The sequence below is a fragment of the Ailuropoda melanoleuca genome, chromosome 5 (assembly GCF_002007445.2).
Source record: "Ailuropoda melanoleuca isolate Jingjing chromosome 5, ASM200744v2, whole genome shotgun sequence".
Taxonomy (NCBI): domain Eukaryota; kingdom Metazoa; phylum Chordata; class Mammalia; order Carnivora; family Ursidae; genus Ailuropoda; species Ailuropoda melanoleuca.
Window position 1 is genome coordinate 57,202,682 of NC_048222.1, and position 20,049 is coordinate 57,222,730.

The 20,049-nt window shown below is 39.7% G+C and overlaps 1 protein-coding gene across 2 annotated transcripts in view; it reads left to right on the forward strand.

The window, feature by feature from the left end:
- FBN1 (fibrillin 1) overlaps window positions 1-20,049 on the forward strand; it is a 225,443-nt gene that overhangs the window by 113,703 nt on the left and 91,691 nt on the right. For both annotated transcript variants that reach the window (XM_002917548.4, XM_034661014.1), the window contains 6 exons: window positions 4,719-4,877; window positions 9,349-9,528; window positions 10,094-10,234; window positions 11,923-12,042; window positions 14,985-15,110; window positions 16,997-17,119. In XM_002917548.4, coding sequence (XP_002917594.1) covers window positions 4,719-4,877; window positions 9,349-9,528; window positions 10,094-10,234; window positions 11,923-12,042; window positions 14,985-15,110; window positions 16,997-17,119 — 849 coding nt within the window. The remainder of the gene's footprint in view (window positions 1-4,718; window positions 4,878-9,348; window positions 9,529-10,093; window positions 10,235-11,922; window positions 12,043-14,984; window positions 15,111-16,996; window positions 17,120-20,049) is intronic.

Consider the following 20,049-nt stretch of genomic DNA (forward strand, 5'->3'; position numbering starts at 1 on the left):
TGCGTTAATTTAGGTCTGAAATTTTGCAACAATCTCTTAATTGGTCTCCCTGCTTCCTGGCTTCTCTACAATCCATCTTGTCAGATTTATCTTCCTAAAATAATGCTTTGATTAAATGACCCTCTTGCTCAAAAACCTCTGGTAGTTTTCCATTAGGATTTGGAAATCAGTGGTTTTCAGTCCGTGTCATGTGGATCCTTCAGGTACAGCAGAGGTCTCCAGAGCTGCTGGGGTGGAAGAGGGGAACAGTGAGAAGGGGGAGGCTGAGGGGGGAAAGGACCCCTGCCTCCCACTCCCTGCCCCTCGCATGCACACACTCTAGGCAACTCTGCCTTTACCTGGTGGTGTGTTAGCTTCTAAGTAAAGTATCAATTAAAGGAGGGATTTTGTTGTTTAAAAAAAATAGGTTTGATAGCTGCTGGATTTAACGATCGCTAAGACTTCCTTCAAACTCCGGTTCCCTAGAGTAAAGTTCAAGGTCCAGAGTGTGCAGCCTAATAGTTGAAGACCTTCACTCTCTGATCTCTCGCAACCTTGCTGACTTACCAGCACACTCCCTGCTTCTCACCCTCAACCAGCTCATTTGTTTTAATTCCTTCCTGCCTTGAATCATACCTGTGGTACCATTCAAGATATTCTTCTTCCCAGCTCAAGACCCCTTTCATGCTTTTACTCAGGTTCTCTGTCTTTGAAGATGTCCCAGATCAGCCTACCTGAAAGGAGTTTCTCCCCTACCTGGGATATGCTTCTCGTAAATGATCTTGTAGGGAAATTTTATGTCTGTATGTTTTTTTAACTCCCTAATTAAGTAATAAGCTCTCCTTAAAGGCTAAGTAACTGCTATCCTCCTATATCCCTGGTGGTTCTCGGCATGATTCCTTACATGTCATGGACACTCCGTAAGTATTTGTTGAATATGAAAATGAGCACTTCCTTATTATTTGGGCAAAGCTAGGGAAGCCTGTGGCACATGGCCTGGGAGAAAAATGAACACTGTCTTTTGATGTTTGTTTCTGGCCCATATTTTCAAAGACACTCGGCTTCACATCCTCACCACAAGCCATGAATTTCAGACCCAAACTGAGTTGCACTTGAAATTCTGAATTCCTTTGTACTTAGTCACATATAATAAAAGCTGAGGGCTGTCTCTTAAGTTGACATTTGAATAAGTACAACCAGTGAGGGAAGTGTATCTGGACTTTTCCTTAGAAACAACGGTGATGCCCGGGTTGCCTGATTATCCAGGATCTCTCCATACATACTGGCACTGCAGGGAAAGACTGTCCAGTGCAATTTACAGAGCTCCTTTTTCTCCCCAAACTGTCCCAATTCTCACTTGACATCCTGTGATCATGCTTAGCAGAGAGGTAGATCAGAAGTTCTTTCCTGGCCAAATAATAGGTAATTTTGTTTTTTTTTTTTTTAACTTTCAAAGAGAGCTCTGGATTAAAGTGATTAAAAACCTTTACATATCAGATGGTTAACATTTTTATCAGTCTTTTGCCAAATATATCCATGCTATTTACAAAGAAAGGGGATGGGGGGGACTAGGATTCAGGGGTGACGTCCTGTGTGTGAGGTGTTTTGTGGAAATTATCTGACTTCGTGTTCACAACCACACTGTAGATGGGAAGAAGCTGAGGTTTACAGAGCTCAGATAAGTAATTTGGTTCAATTGTTTAAGCAGCTAAGAAGTGAAGGAGCTGGGATCCCAACTTGGGCCTGAGCCCACAGTCCCAAACCCTCTCATTGCTCCCTCCCTAATGACCACCGGGCACAGTAAACCCTTTCTTAGCATACACCTAGGCCAGTACAGTTTCTTCTTCTTTGGAACTTTATTGTACCCATAATTAGGAACTTGTTATATAAAATGCTCCAAGTGACATGTCTGCCTTCCCTAAAAAGCTGATATCTCCTTGCCGTTGTAAACCACAGAGACCCCCCCAAATTATCCCTAGTGAAAAGAAAATACATATAATCTCCAACTTCTAAACAAATCTAGGATTTGTTGGTAAGTTGGCTGTTTGGAATTAGTCAATCTAACCAATCGAAAACCCCACCTATAGCTAGGAGTATGTAGTATCTCCTTATACATCTCTCCTAAGCACGAGATTCCACCTGCTATCTTTGGTCACACATTCTGAGGCTCTCAGACCTTCCTGTCCCCAGTATCCCCTTTGATCTGTAAGCTCGTGAAGTATTATTTTACTTTATTTATTTATTTTTTTGTTCTGTGATCTTCCTTAGGCACTTTATAATATCTGTGTACGGTGGTCTTTTCACGTTACTGTGCTCTGTCTCATCAATTCCCAGGAATCCTGACGACCATCCTGTACCTAGTTTGGGCCTCACAGCTCTTAGCTCCTGGTTGGACACAACAATGTTAGTGATTGGTTAGGAGAGGCCTATTGATGGGCTAGGATGACCTGCAAACACCTGTTTAATCCATAATATATATTTTTTGATATGGTATAGTTCCTGGGTTCTGAAAGGAAGGGGGCCAAGTGATTCAGAAGGGGGGAAAGGAGGAAAGCTTCCTACTCCTTTTCTGCCAGATGTCTTGGCCAGAGCAGATTCAAAATAGAGGAAGGTATCTATGCTCCACTTACCTCCTACAAATCCTAACATTTTCCCCCCTCAGCTTCCATAGGAAATTAGCAAAATGCTTATGTAGGTGCAGGTGCCATTTGTATACCAGAGCCTGCCTGCAGCCCAAACGTGGCTGGTAAGATTTTTTGCACCAACATTCACCGTTTTGATCAAGAATTTTCTAACCTACCGATTTAACATGTAAGTACAGCCACCTGGGCAGTAAAACAGTATCATGGTTAATGTCCAAAATAATAGACATTAGCCCATGAAGAGTTTGTGACTGGCAGCTGTAGGTCCCAGTTTTGCTCTGAAAGATAGCCCACATGGAAAATTATATATACAAATTTTGGTCAAGTGTTTATACTGAGTTTTGACCGCCAAATTCATTTGAAACTGGGATATAAGCCAGTTTTGAACATTTCTTCCCACTCTTAACAGCCTTTGGTTTCCATGCCCCAAACATTTACTAATCGCTGAGGATATAAATTATTGGTGGCTTTAAAGCCACGAAAAGTAGAAAGTGGCAAGTTCTGTTGTTCTTTTCTCTTCATAGGGAAGGTGCCACCTGTGGCTTCACAGAGCCTATCTTGTCTGCACTCCTCCCTCCAGCTGTTTGCGCTGGACCCAGCTGGAAGGAAACTTGTTCTGCCTCTCTGCTGAGACTAGTAGTCTAACTGGAGGTGTAGGAATGGGGCCACAAAAAATCTCTAGAAAGCACATTTATACCTGCTAGTGGTTTTAAGTATTTTTCAGAAATAATCTTGTATTCTTTAAAGCTGATCCATAATTTTATTTTGTGGTTTGTTTGGAGTTTTTTTTTGTAGCCTTCTTCATGAGATATTAATAATTTATATGTTTCTAAGTGTCTTATTTTTTATTTCATTTTACTTTATTAATTTATTGCAACCTTCAAGATCCAAGAGTTTCGTGTTCTTAAGAATGATGTAGATGAAAACAGTCATAGGGATGACCTTCTCTGATCAAAGTTGAAGTTTAGTGTTTAGACTTACAGGAAATATAAGGATGAGATTTTACTTGTAAAAAAATTCGTCATTTTATGAAAGAGTTTACAACTTATATTTCCTCAAATGACAAGCATATTTAAAATATTATTTACTTTTTACTTTATTATATATGGACTACGCAGTGATATACTTTCCTTAAAGAGAGGTACATCTTCAACATGTCAGGGAGATCAAGGTATTCTGTACTTAGCCACCTGTGTCCCCTGTTTCGTGGTACTTCCTCAAAGGCCCATGAAGCAGTTAGGTTTCTACTATGTCACAGGCCCTTTTTTGATAGCCTAGACTTGTGCTTCATTGTGTCAATGTTGTCATGACAGTCAGACATGATGTAACCCAATAAAAGTGGTATGTAGAAATATGTCTTCCTCTGTTGCTTTGAGAAGATATCTTTCTGCCAAAAAAAAAAAAAAAGGCTTCAGGAACCATTGTATCTTATAGGTCTAAGAACTTGGAATCATATACATTTTGAACTTGTAAATAATTAGCGCCTTATAAAATCTGTTAGGGCCCCAGAACAAAAGGAAATCTTGATTAACAAGCATTGGCTCTGACTGCAAAGTGGTTCACTCCTTTAAAAAAAAAAAATCTCAGAAATCTGACTCACAGTTACAGTCTGAAAAGTAAGAAAGGTCTTTTAGAAATGTAGACTATAGTGCAGACTTAATGTTGTTTTAAAATAGATTTATATCAATATTTACCTAAAGTGGCTTGAATTAAGTAGTTGGAAACCAAGGACAACACAGTCTCCCTTCAGTATAGAGACATGTCTTTATAACTAATTAACTGTCACTGCCAGTGATTTTCTTAGTCTCTCTTTTCCTATGGCACATATGGTTGTAATCATTCGTTCCCACCTTGGGAATGGAATGTGGGACTTTGGCCAAGTGCACCCGCTCGCAGGGGCGAAAGGTGTGAGACGAAGGGAGTTCTGACCGAGCATTGTTCCTGACCAGCACACGCTGCTTCCCTTCCAGGGCGTGAGAGTGTCAGTGCGTCCTGCCAGAGCCCAAGTGTGAAGCGTAGAGGTGCTGGGGCAGGAAGGTGTTGTGACGACTTCCATCTCAGTGATGTGTGTGTGGGTGTGTTTCTTTGTGCTCTCAGATGTTCGCCCCGGATACTGTTACACGGCTCTGGCAAACGGGCGTTGTTCTAACCAGCTGCCGCAGTCCATCACGAAAATGCAGTGCTGCTGTGATGCTGGCCGGTGCTGGTCTCCAGGGGTCACCGTCGCCCCTGAGATGTGTCCCATCAGAGCAACAGGTAAGAGCCCTTCTGGTTATCTGCAGCGTATCCCAGCTCCCCCCCAGCACAAGCCCAGTGGCAATGTGCATGAGGCACATCTAGGGGAAATCCAGGTACGTGAACAAGATTCTGGAAAATGAAAGAGACGACTCCCTGGGAGATTTCCCCAGACAATGACTTGGGAAACTACAGAGGTCCATACAAATGATACTGTTTTCTGGTACTGCCTTTTATTGAGCTTGCTTATTGCCGCCGAATAGCAACCTTCTCAGGAGGGCTTGTCCTCTCTTATTCTCATGTATTTCTGTTGGCTCCCAAGGAGTCCTCAAAAGCTCCCCTGAATCAAACTCACTTCTCTCAGAGCCTTTCTGTGTTATGCTGGATACATGTTTTCTCCTTCCCTAACGTTTGACACTTTCCTCTTCCTTGGTGCCAAATCTTACTGACTTTTTTTTTCTTTGTTATACCTCTCGCATCTGTCAGATTCCTTCCATTTTCACATAAAGCTCCTTGTCTCTTGTCTGCCCTATTGCAGTGGCCTCCTAACTTGTCTCTATGAAATCCACAGCTGCCATATACATTTCCCAAAGCATAATTCATCTGAAGCTAGGTTAAAAAAATTATGGTCGGGGGAAAAGGTAGGGAAAGATAATCCAGAAAAACTTTCCCAAGATGAATTCAGGTGGTATCTAGTGGTCCAAGTCACTCCATTTCTTGAAAATAAAATTTCACTACTTGGCAGAGAATCTAGCATCCTCATACCTGACCCCAGTTCATCTTTTTAATCCTTCTTCTTTACGGTGGCTTTATTTTTCCAGTTAAATTATACAATCAAGCTTTCCTCGAAGCCAGCCTGAAAAATCTGTAAATTCAACTGTTTCCTTTTTTCCTAGAACTTCTCCTCAGTTCATGTTCTTCCCCCTACTTCCTAACCCCTGCCACTTTGCTTATTACATCCCCTCTTGTTTGGTAGGATCCTAACATGATTCCTGACAGGACCTAATTCCTGGATGTCCCGAGATAACCACAGCTAGAAACTCTGCCTTCTGTCTTGGGCTCCAGGTATTTACTGCTCTTTGGCACAAATCCCATCTACTCTGTTTTGTGCCAATGTGTGTTCATGTATTGCTTTATGACTAGTTGATAAATCTCATTGGGAGGTCTCATTCATTCTTCTAGTCCCATATTCCTTATGCTTTCTTACCACTTCCACAGTAGTTAGCAAAATCTGGCTCATAGGAGGCATTCAGGTGGAGGGAACAATTTATTAAGTGACATCTTTCCCACCAGTTCTAAGTGAAAACTGAGGTTATAGCTCCTTCTTTATCTGATTCCTGAACATGTGTTTGACTTAGAGAACTGTAGCAGAGCGAATCAAGGTGAGGAAGGATAAACACAGAGTTAATGGAATACTGCGGAGTGTTATTCGGGCAGAATGTGAATTTCCCATTATCCTGGGTTCTACACCTGCTCACAGATGTTACTATAAAATTTCTGTTTATTGCTACGAATTATATGTGTGGATTAAAGAAGCAATAGAAATCTTTCAATACATTTTAACATATAACAAGTCATATATTTTGTCTGATTTGCTTCATGTCTATGACCTAAAAATATAACTCACCATCCTTAGTGCGCTAGGGGGGCCTTTTAGTAGGTCACTGTTTAGAAGTACATGACATCCCACTAAGACACGTGGCTTGGGTACTAGGAGAATGGCTTTTTAAATACATAGCTAATTTAGTAATCAGCAGCATTGATGCAGATTGTTTTCTGTGCTGAGGCCTTGAATAGATGGCAGAGAGACAGCAGGTTGAAGTGCCTGAAGACCGGCCTTGGGATGCATGGAGCGGAAGACCCTGTTTCCCTGTGTGGCTTTGCAGGGAGCTGCTCTCTCATGTACCACTGAAATACCCACGATCTAAGATAGTCCCAGGGCAAAGCAGACTGACAAAGAAAAGCTAATTTGCAGATGGGTCTGTTTGCTCAGATGTTCTGGTAGCAGTGCTATAGAACTCTGGGCTCTTAACTTATGGAGAGTGATTATACACACACACACACACACACACACACACACACACACGAAGGATTATTTTGGACTGGTCAGGTTTTCACTGTGTAAAATAAATCAGTATCATCTCTGGGTTAAATGGAAATAGGAAAGATGGACATCAGTTGAACAAAACTAGCCCCAGTTTGCTGATCCTGAATGTAAATGGGTTCATGGGAAAGTTATGGAGCTGAAGAGAGTAGAAAAGAGTATAGGATCCACTCTGATACACTTTCCTACAGAGGTTAAGATGAATTTAATGGCATGCTTAAAGTCATATACCAACCTAATTAGCAGAAATCCTGATAAGCTATTCAACTTCTTTTATACAAATCCTAAAAGACTAAGGAAAAAGAAAGGCTGAATTGCTTGGAAGCAAAATGAGTCCCTTAATATAATTGCTATCCAGCTAAATCCAACACATGGTTAATGAATTCCTCTTATGTGCAATTTTCAGGGCTAGGCTCAGAATGGGAATTAGTCATGAGTTAGATATGATCGTTGACTTCAAAGACGATGCGCAGTCTTGGTGATAGAAATCTGGTGGAAAGCAAATAGCCAGGAAATGATAGATATGGCACCTCCAGGTGATAATTCTGTAAGAAGGATCACTGTGGTTTCATAAGAGGGATTGTAGCATCCTGGTTCAGGGAAGCATAAACAATATATAAATCCTTTCCAGATGCAGTCAAGTGCTACAGAATCTGTGTGGGTTAAAATTACAGGTAAATAATAATTAAAATTCAGTAATAGAATTCTCTGAATACATAATGTTAACCTGAGTTGAAATTGCCAAATATGATTGAAGAAGTTTTAGTAACGGACCAGCAAGTAACAACAAGGTACATGGTAGCTAGGTGTATTTAACCACATGTAAACTGGCAGATTTTCCCTATGAGGTTGAATGTGAATGTATTTCCATAAGACATAGTACAGTGCCTTAGAATAAGTCAGATTTAGTGCACAAGGAAAAGAGTAATATTAGCCTAATTTCTACTAGTGGATACAACTAGTATTGAAAGTATCTGTGGGAGAATCCCTGTGTGGCAGTGATAATAAAATTATCAATATTCTGACAGGAAGGAGAAAAAGAAATTTTAAAAAATCACATGATCAGTTTACATATAGAAGGAACTGTAACAAGATGTGGCTATCTGCAGGAAACATGAAAATGTACTAGTGGTTAAGTAAATACGTCCCTGGCAACCTGGATACTGTCTTAAAACACCTTTTTGGAAGCTCAGGAAAAAACATGTCACAAAGGTAAAGATGATTTTTTCTAATACAGACCTAACATGAAAAATAGTAATCAGCCTACATATGAGGTCGGAGGGAAATCCTTGATTAACTCAGGTGCACAAGTTCAGGGAATCATCGTACAGCATTAACAACAGACCCACCACCCCCTGGTATTCCTTCTACCCCATGGGGTGCTGCTTCTCCAACACTTTGTTGTCTTTTTACAAATAGGTATTCCGCAGGGCTCTATCTCTGCACAGCCTTCTCTTTACTTTCCACACCTTCCCTAGGTGAGCTCGTTCATTCTCATGGCTTTAAATACCACCCGCCTACTCATTAGTCCAAAACTTACATCCAGCCCCCCACTTCTCTGTCAGGCTTCAAACTCTTACATAGCTGCAATGTGGCAAATCTGCTTGGATATCTCCTATCTCAAAATTCATATATTCAACATGGAACTTGGCTTCTACCCACCAGACCTGCTCCCATTGCAGTTTTTCCCGTTTGGTAAATGTCACCAACATCTACCCAGTTGCTAAACCAGAAGACTATGTCATTCTTGATTTCCTGTTCCCTCTGCTCTGACATTTACTCCTTCATGAAGCACTACCCACTTATCTCTAAAATATGCTTCAAATTCGTCCACTTCTGCCCAGTTCCATCGCTGCCTCCCTTGTCCAGCCAATGCTTTCTTGCCCTTGGTCTTCTGTAAAGCCTTGCGTCCCTGCACATTCTCCTTGTGTCAGCAAGACTGATCTTCTGAAAATGTTCGGTTGATTACATCCCACAGTAGTCTGCTGAAGACTTCCAGTGGCTTAAAATAAAATCCAGGCTTTTTAGTGTGCTCTTTAGAGCTCTGTGGGATCCACAAACGGGACTGAATTGAGAAAGTGGGATTTGATTCTTCCTTGAGGTAAATTGTGACATGGGTAAAGGCTTCCTAAATTTGGGGAGAGGCATGTGGTATACACTCTGGGGAATTTGGTTTTGGCTTTGAATTACTGTTCCAGTATGGTTGCTACTGTAGCTATTAGGATGGGAATGAAGTCAGTTGGCTTTTTCCCTTCTCTCCATTTGATCTAATGTGGTTTGATGATTGATTTTATTCAAAGTTTCTTTGAAATGTAAGGGTGACTTCCACAGGCATATGAGTTATGCTGTGGCTCAACTTTTGTGTTCTGTTGTGTCGTGTTTTTCCAGAGGATTTCAACAAGCTGTGCTCCGTCCCTTTGGTAATTCCCGAGAGACCAGGCTATCCTCCCCCACCCCTTGGCCCCATTCCTCCAGTTCACCCTGTTCCTCCTGGCTTTCCTCCTGGACCTCCAGTTCCTGTCCCTCGACCACCAGTGGAATATCCATACCCATCTCGGGAACCACCAAGTAAGGATTGAAAAGTCATCTGGTTATTATTATTTTTTTTACATTAATCAGGTTGAGGTTTTGTTGTTGTTTATGCTGCTTTAGTTATTAAATTAGTATATCAATTCTTAGATAAACTGTTTGGTTTACAAAGTGTTATATGTAAGTTTCTCAATTTGCCTATTGCTTAGAGAAAAATATTCTCCAGACTGATGTCCTCTGGTTATTGACAACTGTGGGAGAGTTATGGCAGAGCTTTAAATCTCATTCAAGGATGAAGTCATAGAGGAGGTATAAAATTATACTTTGAGTTTTATATAACGCAAAGCAGTTTTGCAAGTATTTACCAAGAACTCATTGCTTCAGTCATTTACCCAAACTGGAGGCTTGAGCATGGGCCAGAAAAGAGGTAGGGAGAAGCAGGCTACAGCGAGGCTGCGAGACCTGGCTGCTGGTGATCTCTCCAAGTGGGCATGGAAATAGACTTTACTGGGCCCAGATGACCTGTGCCCAAAGAGAGTCTTCCTTCCTTTATGATTTAGCATCTTGCCCATGATTTTAATGGGGTTTAATGTTATTCCTTTAGGGGTGCTCCCAGTCAATGTCACTGATTACTGCCAGTTGTTTCGCTATCTCTGTCAAAATGGACGCTGCATTCCAACTCCTGGAAGCTACCGGTGTGAATGCAACAAAGGATTCCAGCTGGACCTCCGCGGGGAGTGCATCGGTATGTGACGTCTATGGTCGGGTTAGCATGAGAGGCTATGGCAATTCTGTCTCATGACTAGATGGGTTTTCTGTTGCCACCGTAATAAATCACCTCAAACCTAGTGGCTTAAAACAACACGAATCTGTAGTTCTGTAGGTTAGAAGTCCGACACAGGTCTCAGAGGGCTAAAATCAAGGTGTCAGCAGGACTGTGTTCCTTTCGGAGGTTTCCATTTCTTTGCCTTTTCCAGCGTCTAGAGGCTGTCTGTATTCCTTGGCTGATGGTCCCCCCTCTATCTTCAAAGCCAGCAGCATAGCATCTGCAAGTCTCTCTCTAATTCTTTGGTTCTCCCAATTCCCTCTTCCACTTTTAAGGGCTTTTGTGATTACATAGGGTCCATCTGAATAACCCTGGAGATGCTCCCCACAGGGTCCACTGATTAACAACCTTGATTCCCCTCTGCCGTGTAGCATATTCAGAGGTTCTGGGGATTAGGATGTGAATATATTTGGGGAGGGGCATTATTCTGCCTACTCTCATAACTTAACTTTCATCATAAATACATTAAAGTTGTTGCTGATAACTTTAACGTAAGTCATCTTATCAAAAATCTGACCATTCAAATAAAGCATTAAAACTGTCCCCCAAATTATGAAATTTTGCACATTTTACTCATTTAAATGGATAACTCACCAATTGTCTCTAGTTAGTCATTAAGAACTGACAAGAGAAACTTTGAGCTGTTGACAGGTCATGTAAGCTAGCAAAAGGAGAAAATGTAACACAAGAATAATTCATTTTTTAATTGGCAAAGAACTCCCAGTCGCTGTCTAACTTTTTAAAAATCAATTCCTTTCTTAGCTCAGTTAATACAATCCAATTCTGTAATTATGAATCAGGCAGAAGTAAGGAGTTCTTAGTTTCTCACACTGTGTGGTTGCCTGGTGGTACGAATCCCCTTCTAGCACACGCTGAGAGAGAGTCATTCAGTCTGTAGAGGTCATCTGGAGCTGGCTGGAAGAGGGGACATCCGGCTCACGGTGGGGGAGTGTACCTGCAGCAAGAAACCTGTGACTCTGGATAAGTGGGTTATCTTCCAAAAGCCTTAGTTTCCTCATCTTTACAAACGGGAATATAAACCAGTTTGCTGTTAAATAGACTGATAGTTCTAAACAACTGTAAAACCAATGGGAGCCCATCTGGGGATGAGGGTTTTGGGGTGGACTTTGTGGTAGGTGAGAACAGCTCTTGAAATGAAAACTGTTTCATGTCTCGTTCTGATGGTCTTAGTGGAACTCAGCAGGGGGTGCTTAGACAAGGTTAGGCCCCCTTTTTATTGAAACAGAGAGCTCCAAGAGATACTCGGAATTCTACCTAGAAGCCATTTCTGAAATGTTAGTCTGTTTGAATCCCTTAGGCCAGATTCGAGGAAGAGAAAATGTTTATTAGCTTGGAGTGTGAAGTTGCTACATGTTTGGCATTTTTCTCTGAGAAATAACACGGGGAAAATAATACACTTTAACGGCTAGACCGGTTTTCCAGTGGCTGGTGACACAGTACATTGTAGCAGAAAGAGAAAAGATCCTTTTCATTATGCTATTTATTTCTTGAAAGTGTTTTAACATGTAAAGGAGACCGATAAAATGATCTTAAAGTTATGAGTTATTGCTATCTAGTTTCTTCCTAAAATATACTGTATTTTGCAGATGTTGATGAATGTGAGAAAAACCCTTGTGCTGGAGGAGAGTGTATTAATAACCAGGGCTCGTATACCTGTCAGTGCCGACCAGGCTATCAGAGCACACTCACCCGGACGGAGTGCCGAGGTATGATCCTAGCTCGGAAGATGCTAAGTAAGGGGAATATATGCTAAGGAAAAGGTTTGCTTCGAAGGAATTTAATGGAGTTTGAATAACCCTCACCAGGAGAGGCTAATAGGCCCTTGTTGCTTTTTGCACTTAATTCCACATATTGTCACTCTGAAGGACAGCGTCATAAAAGCCGGCGGACATGCAGATCATTTTAAAGGATGCTCCTGTTCCTGTGGGAATATCTTATTTTTGCTACTTTTTTGCGTCATCACTATTGCTCTTAATTTTTAATCTGGGAGCTAGGGAATGGGGTTTTCCTTTGCTGACACAGAAACTGAGGAAAGTTTCAGGTGAAATTGTATTGAATTAATTTCTTAGTGGAAAGGTCTATAGTGTAAAGAATGGTCACAGCAGCTTTGCCCGGGAGCTGGTGGGAAACGCAGAATCTTAGGTCCCACCTCAGGCCTACTGAATCGCAGTCAGTATTTTACCAAGATCCCCCCAGTGATCCATAAGCACACTGAGGTTTGAGAAGCACTACTATAAATGCTCACAAAATTTTCTCCTCGGGTTTATTAATTAGTTTATTACATCATCCTATATGCCTTTTATCAGATGACTGATATATCGAGTTTCTGGGACAGAAATAAGATGTACTTTTAACCCTCAGGGAACTCAAATATCTATGTCTCTATAAATCTGGCACAGAATGAGGTATTTCACTGATCCAGTAAAGCCAGATAAAAGCCAGAGAATTCTGTGTTAAAATTAAATACAAGGAAATGTCAAAAGGTTTCTTTTTTTTTATGTTTTTTTTAGTGCATCCCTTGTCAAAAGGTTTCTATCACTTTAAAAAAAAATTGTCAGCTATTAACAGGAGTTAATTTTATTTGCTTTTTTCTTTTTTAAGCAAAAGCTCTTCATATGAGTTGAAGACATATAGTTTTTATTTTTATCAGTGACTAGTTGCAGAGGCTTTGAATGTGGTCTGGCTTAGAGATTTCTTGCCATTGGTATATTTTAGCACACTGCCTGTGAATGGCAGTGTTGAGGAGAAGAAACTGGGGCACAGTATGTCAGCCTGCTAGTATTACTATTAATGACCTACGTACTGAATATAAATATAGATAGTTGAATGTTTAACTGAATTTAGAACACTCTTAATATTATAACTATTGTTTGCAGTACTTAGCACGTATGGTGTATTAGGCATTTTGCAGTAGTAGAGAATAACCTGACACCAGTGCCTAGAATGCTGCACTATTAAATACTCAAATAGAAGAGACTCTTGAACGAACTCAGCTGGGGCGAGGGCCAGCCAGTATCGATGAGTGGTGTTGTTATCACTCTGCGACTTAATTTATTGGAGACTAAGGATTACCTAAAAGCCTCAAATACTGTCTTCTTTAAGAGCTAGTGCTAAGCTTATCTCAAACATAAGGAGTTGATGACATATTCACATTTTGGGGAAGATGAAAGTGGCCACAAAACAGAAAGACTGTGTACTTAGCTGAGGAGAAGTACATGACAGGCTGAAGAGAAGGGGGCAGAAGAGGCAGACAGAAACCCGGTAAAGAACTTTGAATGGCAAGCTTCCAATTTATCTTGTCAGGCAGTGGGCAGATGGATGGTGCTCTGAAGTTAGAAAATGCCGAACTCTTTATACTGTTTATTTTATCCTTGGGCCTCAAAAGATTATAGAATCCTAAAAAAAAATTAAAAAAAAAATAAAAAAAATTCTGCTCAAGAGTATGTGGCTTTTACTATTTTTTGGAGTGTGGAGCAAGTCAGATTTTTGCAAGGATTAAGAAATAAATGAGAGAGAAAAAGAGCGTAGGTTGTTGGCACAAAGATCAGACAGAAGAAAAGCCCAGACTGCCTCAGCTAGTCCAATGACTCGTGTGGAAACCACTGCTGGATCTGCCCAGAAAGAAAGTGCGTCTGAGGGTCAACCACAAGACACCGTGCAGACGCAGGGTAGACAGAGTAACCAATGTGCCATGAATGCACATTCTTGTCGTCCAGAGCATGTTTCGGGGGCTTCTGCTCAGGCACATGTGGCCTCAGCTCTGCACAGATAGCTCTGCCCCCAGGCACGACTCCACGGTTCCCTGGTCTCTGTCTTCTGGGGAACAGGCCCTGGCAGAGATCGTATGCTATGTAGACCAGGCAGCGTGTATTCACCCTCTTGGTGTCCATCCAGGAATCTAGCCTAGAAAGAGGGGAACAGATAATCCAGAGTACCATGTTGGCCAATTTGAGTTAACCATTGATCTTTAAATGAGAGATCAGATATAGGTTATTCGAGTTATTGTCCTTTGTCAACACTTCTATATCAAACTCTGCTGTTGACTTTGGCATGGCATGAAATACAGCATTAAGAAGGGGAAATGCCCCCATATTTTATTTGGTAGATAGAATACTTATGAAGTTATAAAAGAAAGTAAGAATATATAAACAATAAAACTGTACTTAGACCAGAACTGCCATAAGGAAGGTAAACATTTCATGTGATTGCTGGTTTTCAGATGGAATTAAATTTGTTAATAGGATTTTTGTTTTCTGATGTAGCTATGAGATCTGCCTTTTTGAGCATGTGTTGAAAGATGCCAGCCGAAGTTTAAAATAAATAATGATATATACCGGCTCATTAAATTAGCTAGGAAAATGAAGAAGAATCTGTTTTGTGTATACAATTGAGATTTAAGGGGTCTTATTAGAAATTAGAGTTAGATCAAATGCTCTTATATTGGCATTCTTTTTCTGTCATATGTCTTGCATACTCTAGTTAGTCTTCTAAAATCTCACGTTACTGGATATCACGTTTATGTTGAAGAATATTTAGTAATTAAACCCTGAGACTACCATCATGGATTTGGAGATGGAGGGAGGGAGATATAAAATAATTGTAAATCCACCAAGTAAAGCTATTTCTTCTGTTTTAACTTCAATTTTAGACATCGACGAATGTTTACAGAATGGCCGTATCTGCAATAATGGACGTTGCATCAACACAGATGGCAGTTTCCACTGTGTATGTAACGCGGGCTTTCACGTGACACGAGATGGGAAGAACTGTGAAGGTAAGTGGTAGCAAGATGGTAGTCAGGGCAGCAACATAATATTCATCCCCGTCCTCATCATGTTTTCAATATCAGAAGTCTTTAACAAGGGACGCCTGGGTGGCTCAGTTGGTTAAGTGTCTGCCTTCAGCTCATGTTATGGTCCCGGGGTCCTGGGATCGAGTCCTGCATTGGGCTCCTTGCTCAGTGGGGAGCCTGCTTCTCCCTCTGCCTGCTACTCCCCCTGTTTGTGCTCTCTCTCTCTCTCTCTTTCTCTGACAATAAATAAATAAATAAAATCTTAAAAACAAAAAAAAGTCTTTAACAAGACCAAGCCAAATATGGAGTGAAAGGTCAAAGTAGCAAATATATTTCACATATTGTTATGGGGGATGTGAGCATACTTTTCAACAACATTCATATCTTTAATTACGTTTCTGTGAGTCAAATAACATTTCAAATATATGAGGAGAGTTTGTCCTTTAAAAATCCCTGGTGATGATGAAACTTCTATAACATAGATCATTACTTCCTAATTTCATGCCATTGGAATTTGTGCATTGTTTTTTTAATGGGACACACCTAATGTCCTTTATTTCTTTTTTAAGTTTTTAATTGAAGTATAGGTGACATGTGCCATATATTCTTTCAACATTTATAATCCTTCTGTTTGAAGTGCCTGTCTAGTAAGAAAATACTGCTGAGTACCTGGAAATGTAAAATTTGTTTGAGACATTGACTATTGAGAAGCCGCTATCTTGCCTCTTGAATTAATCACCTCATTTTGAATTGGGCTGTTTCAAACATTTTGTCTTTTTCCCCTGCCATTTTTTCCTGAATTGAAAATATGACCATTATTGATGAGTTTCCACTTCTTAGACCTTTAGCAAAAAATGAAGAATGCTTCTTATCGTCTTTCCCAACGTCTTTGGGAAAGATCCCAAGAATCTATTCATACATTAAAAGAATTTGAAAATTGTTCTTAGAAACATTTTTGGCAGAATATTATCTCAGTGATTCAATTCAAAGACTTAATGCCAGAATTCTCGGTTGGGATAGATTCCTGTTTAAAAAAAAAGAAAAAAAATCATAAATTACATTGGTCTGACTAAAGCCTGTAAGTGAAAACACACCATGTCTAGAAGAGCAAGTGCCTCCCAAGATAGCTGTAGTATTAAATAAAATAACATATTGATGAATTTAAAGAAATAACCCTATGATCAAGGAATCCTAAAGGTTAGCTAACATGGCTATACTCCATAGTCCAGTCTTGCATTTTAAAAATACATTTTTTCCTACCCCTATTTAAAACTGCTTCAAACTTCAAGCTGTCCTTTGGTTTCTACTTTATGAAGAATTGGGAAGTGGCCTAAGTACATTTTAAGTTACATCCTTCTCAGTTTTGATTTTTGTTTTTATTTTTCAGTGTATTGGAAGTAATATAAGTGAAGTAAATATAACTATCAGGCTTTCAACACACTTTTCAGTTTGTACACTGCTGTTTTTTAAAAAAAAGTCCTGGTAGCTTTCATTTCATACACACACACACACACACACACACACACACGAAGTTTGATATATATGATTATATATGAATTTCGTTTCTATACACACATGCATATATGTGTATACATGTATACATAAAGCATATATACAGTATGTCCTAAAATAAATTTAGCCCTAGAGTTTGCATGCACAGATCAAAAATTGAGAACTTAAGAATACATATTTTATATGACCCTTCTTCTTGTATGCTATAGTTTGGAAGAAAATTAGCCTTAGACTATAATCACAAAAAAAAACAAACAAGAAATGTGAAGACAAAGAATTATATTCATTCAGATTGGCTTCCTCTGTAAGCTTACTCTTCCAGTCATAAAAGAATGTATCTTTTTTGTGTTTTTCAGATATGGATGAATGCAGCATAAGGAACATGTGCCTTAATGGAATGTGTATCAATGAAGATGGCAGTTTTAAATGTATTTGCAAACCTGGATTTCAGCTGGCATCAGATGGACGTTATTGCAAAGGTTTGTGCTATAAAACTCGAAAGTCATATTCTCCCCTTGCCTTTTCTCCTTTCTATATGGCTTAGAGGTACCACTTTTCCTTATTGATTCTCCCCATTTAAAGTCCTCCTAATTCGGTTTAGGAAACCTCACTGGACCTCCTTCTTAAGTCCAGCCACCCAGAGAGCTATGGGGTATGCTCAAGAGGCTGTTCTGATTTCAGAAAGGGTGTTTGGGGTCTTCTAAAGGAACCTGAAAGGCTATGTAGCGAATGAGAAGCTGAACTAACAGTTGGTCCACCAACAAATGTAAGCATCTTTTTAAAGAAGCTGAATTCTACCTCTTCCTTGTATTTGGGGGATAATGGTAGTTAGGTCTTTGGATGGCTGTCATTTGCTACCTCTTACATCTTCATCTGGACAGATGCTTATTTCAGTGATCTCTTCTCCATAATTTCCTCCAGATATCTTAAGAAACAGAAAGTTTTTCATGGACGATTTATTTAGGCATTACCAGGTCACATAAGCATAAAGGGGAATTGAATTATGCAGAAGAAATAAACCAACTAAGAGCCGTTGTTTAGCTTGGTAGCTTTTGAAATAACCGCATTGCTCCAGGTATTGAAACAGAAATGAAGATTTTTATTTGTGCTCTTGAAAATTGGGGTTCTAAGAAGAGTCATCAAGATAAATTTGTGCTTGTGTCTCTTACGTTATGTAGTCAGGGATGAGGGATTATTGCCCTTGGGTCCAAGATCTAAGTTAAAACCATACTTCTCAAGGAACCTTTTATCCAAAACTGGTCCAAGAAATCCGCTAAAATACAGCACTCAAAGCCTTCTGCTCATAGTTTCAGATGGAGAAGTGCAGAGTGTCAAGCTATTCAGGACTAAAAAAAAAAAACAGCATAAAATCCTATGATGCCTCTTCTCCAGGTGCCCCTGGTAGACAGTTTTGATAAAGGTGCTATGGAAGAAAGCCTCGTATTAAGTTGTTGGCAGGACACGCATTTTATCTAGGCTTAAAAGAGCTTCTATCCCTTGGTTGTTTACCTACATTCTCCATGACCTTCACATCAACGGCTCTTAATATTGTGCTAATCTGTCTTCATAGCAAGAGAAAACGTTCGAGTTTTTACAATTTGAAATAGGAAATAAGTTTCTGTACTTCTGAGCTCTGTGCTGGGAGGAACTTATTGTTTGGAAGACAAGATTAACAAGTGGAAGTATTTTACAGTGTGAGACAGAATATGACAAAGTGCCAAATTGGGCAGATTAAGTGCTGCACAAGTAAAAAGAAAGGAGAAGAGAACGATTGCTGGAATATTTGGAATCAGGCTTCCAAACAAAATAACAGAAGGAGATGTGAAAGCCCCTTTGTGCGCAGACCTTTTGCAAGAGCACATACTCCTCTTGCCTATGCACAGAGCGTGCTGAGATTCACTTCCAGTGCCTATAGGCTGCTGGTGACGCAGGTCACGCTCTTTCAGCATTAAGTATGACAGATAGATAATACTGATGTAATTAATTCAGACATTATGACTTCATAGATGAAACTAGGTTTTGCAACTGTCTGCAGCCAGTGAAATAGATGAAATACACACATTAGACTAAGAATAAAGAAAAAAGAAATTTCTTATGTGCTGAATTTCTTCTTTTCTGTAACTTTTCTCTTGACATCATTGGATAAGATTTTCTCTTAGCGCTGAGAACTTAGTTCTGAGACCACAAAGATGGGACTATTCAAAGCTAGAATAAACAATGATAATTTAATCTCTGCAGTTAACTAATCTGATGACCAGCATGGCCTCCCTGATCACTCTCTGAAAGTTGGGGCCACTCACATTGAATCATGCCCTCTAGATCTATGTTAAATCTCTGTCCCCATTAAAAAGTCTGTGCGTCACTTTTCAGGCTATAGTTGTCACTGTTTTATGGTAGATCTCAACTTGAACAAAAAGGTGACCTGAATAGCTGAACCAATTTGAGTTCACGTATTTAAATATAACTGCTGTTTTAAAATACAATCTGTATATGGAATTTTGGACCATCTGAATAGATCTTGTGCCAAATCACACAAGCTAAATAAAATATAGAGGTGTTTCAATCTCAATTTGCCTTTTTAAGGTCAGAAGAAAGGAAATAGTTACATACACTAGTTATATATTATAAAAGGGGTTGTTATAAAATGACTTGCTTCTAAGTGTTCTGTGTTTTCCAAAACACAATTTTGGTACCATTTCTACTTCCCTATATTAAAGGGAAAAAATCTTTGCTATTATTAGTATGTGCCAAATAAAGTCTTTTACCAGACCTCCCTAAGTATATACATATGATACTATAAAATATCTGTAATACTTAATAAAGATTTTTCTTTGCTGGGTTCCATTTGCATACAGTGCTGTTCTTGGCCAGAAATAGTCATCAAAATCTCCTGTGTTCATTTTCCATTTCTTTCCTATCATGTTCCATCAGGGTTTTAGTTCTATATCTCTTGATGCCATGCTAGTCATCTCAGAGAGCTAAGACATGAGTGATATTGGAATGGACACCTGTCTGAGTGTTAGATGCCAAATGGAGCGGCTGCCTGCCCAGGTCAAAGTTACAGTCTATTATCAAGCTAGATTTCTGACAGTCCTGTAAGAATTGCCATGTGAAATGTTCAGTAAGACCCTTTGTCTGTTAGCTGTCACTTCCCTTCTTCTTCCAATTATGTTTTTGCTTTTGTGATTCTTTTTTGGATGAAAAGATCTCAGGAGAATATGATTGAAATAGCTTTCTCTGTGGTAAAAAAAAAACCTCACATAGTTTATGTCAATTTTTGTTACTCTTTTCTCAAAGGACAATGAAATGAATCTCAATGAGCTTTTATTGTTGGTGCTGCTTATTCTTTTCCATCTTCCCCATTTTCAAGTGTTGTAAAAGAATTATAAACATGTTTTGGTTTCGTATA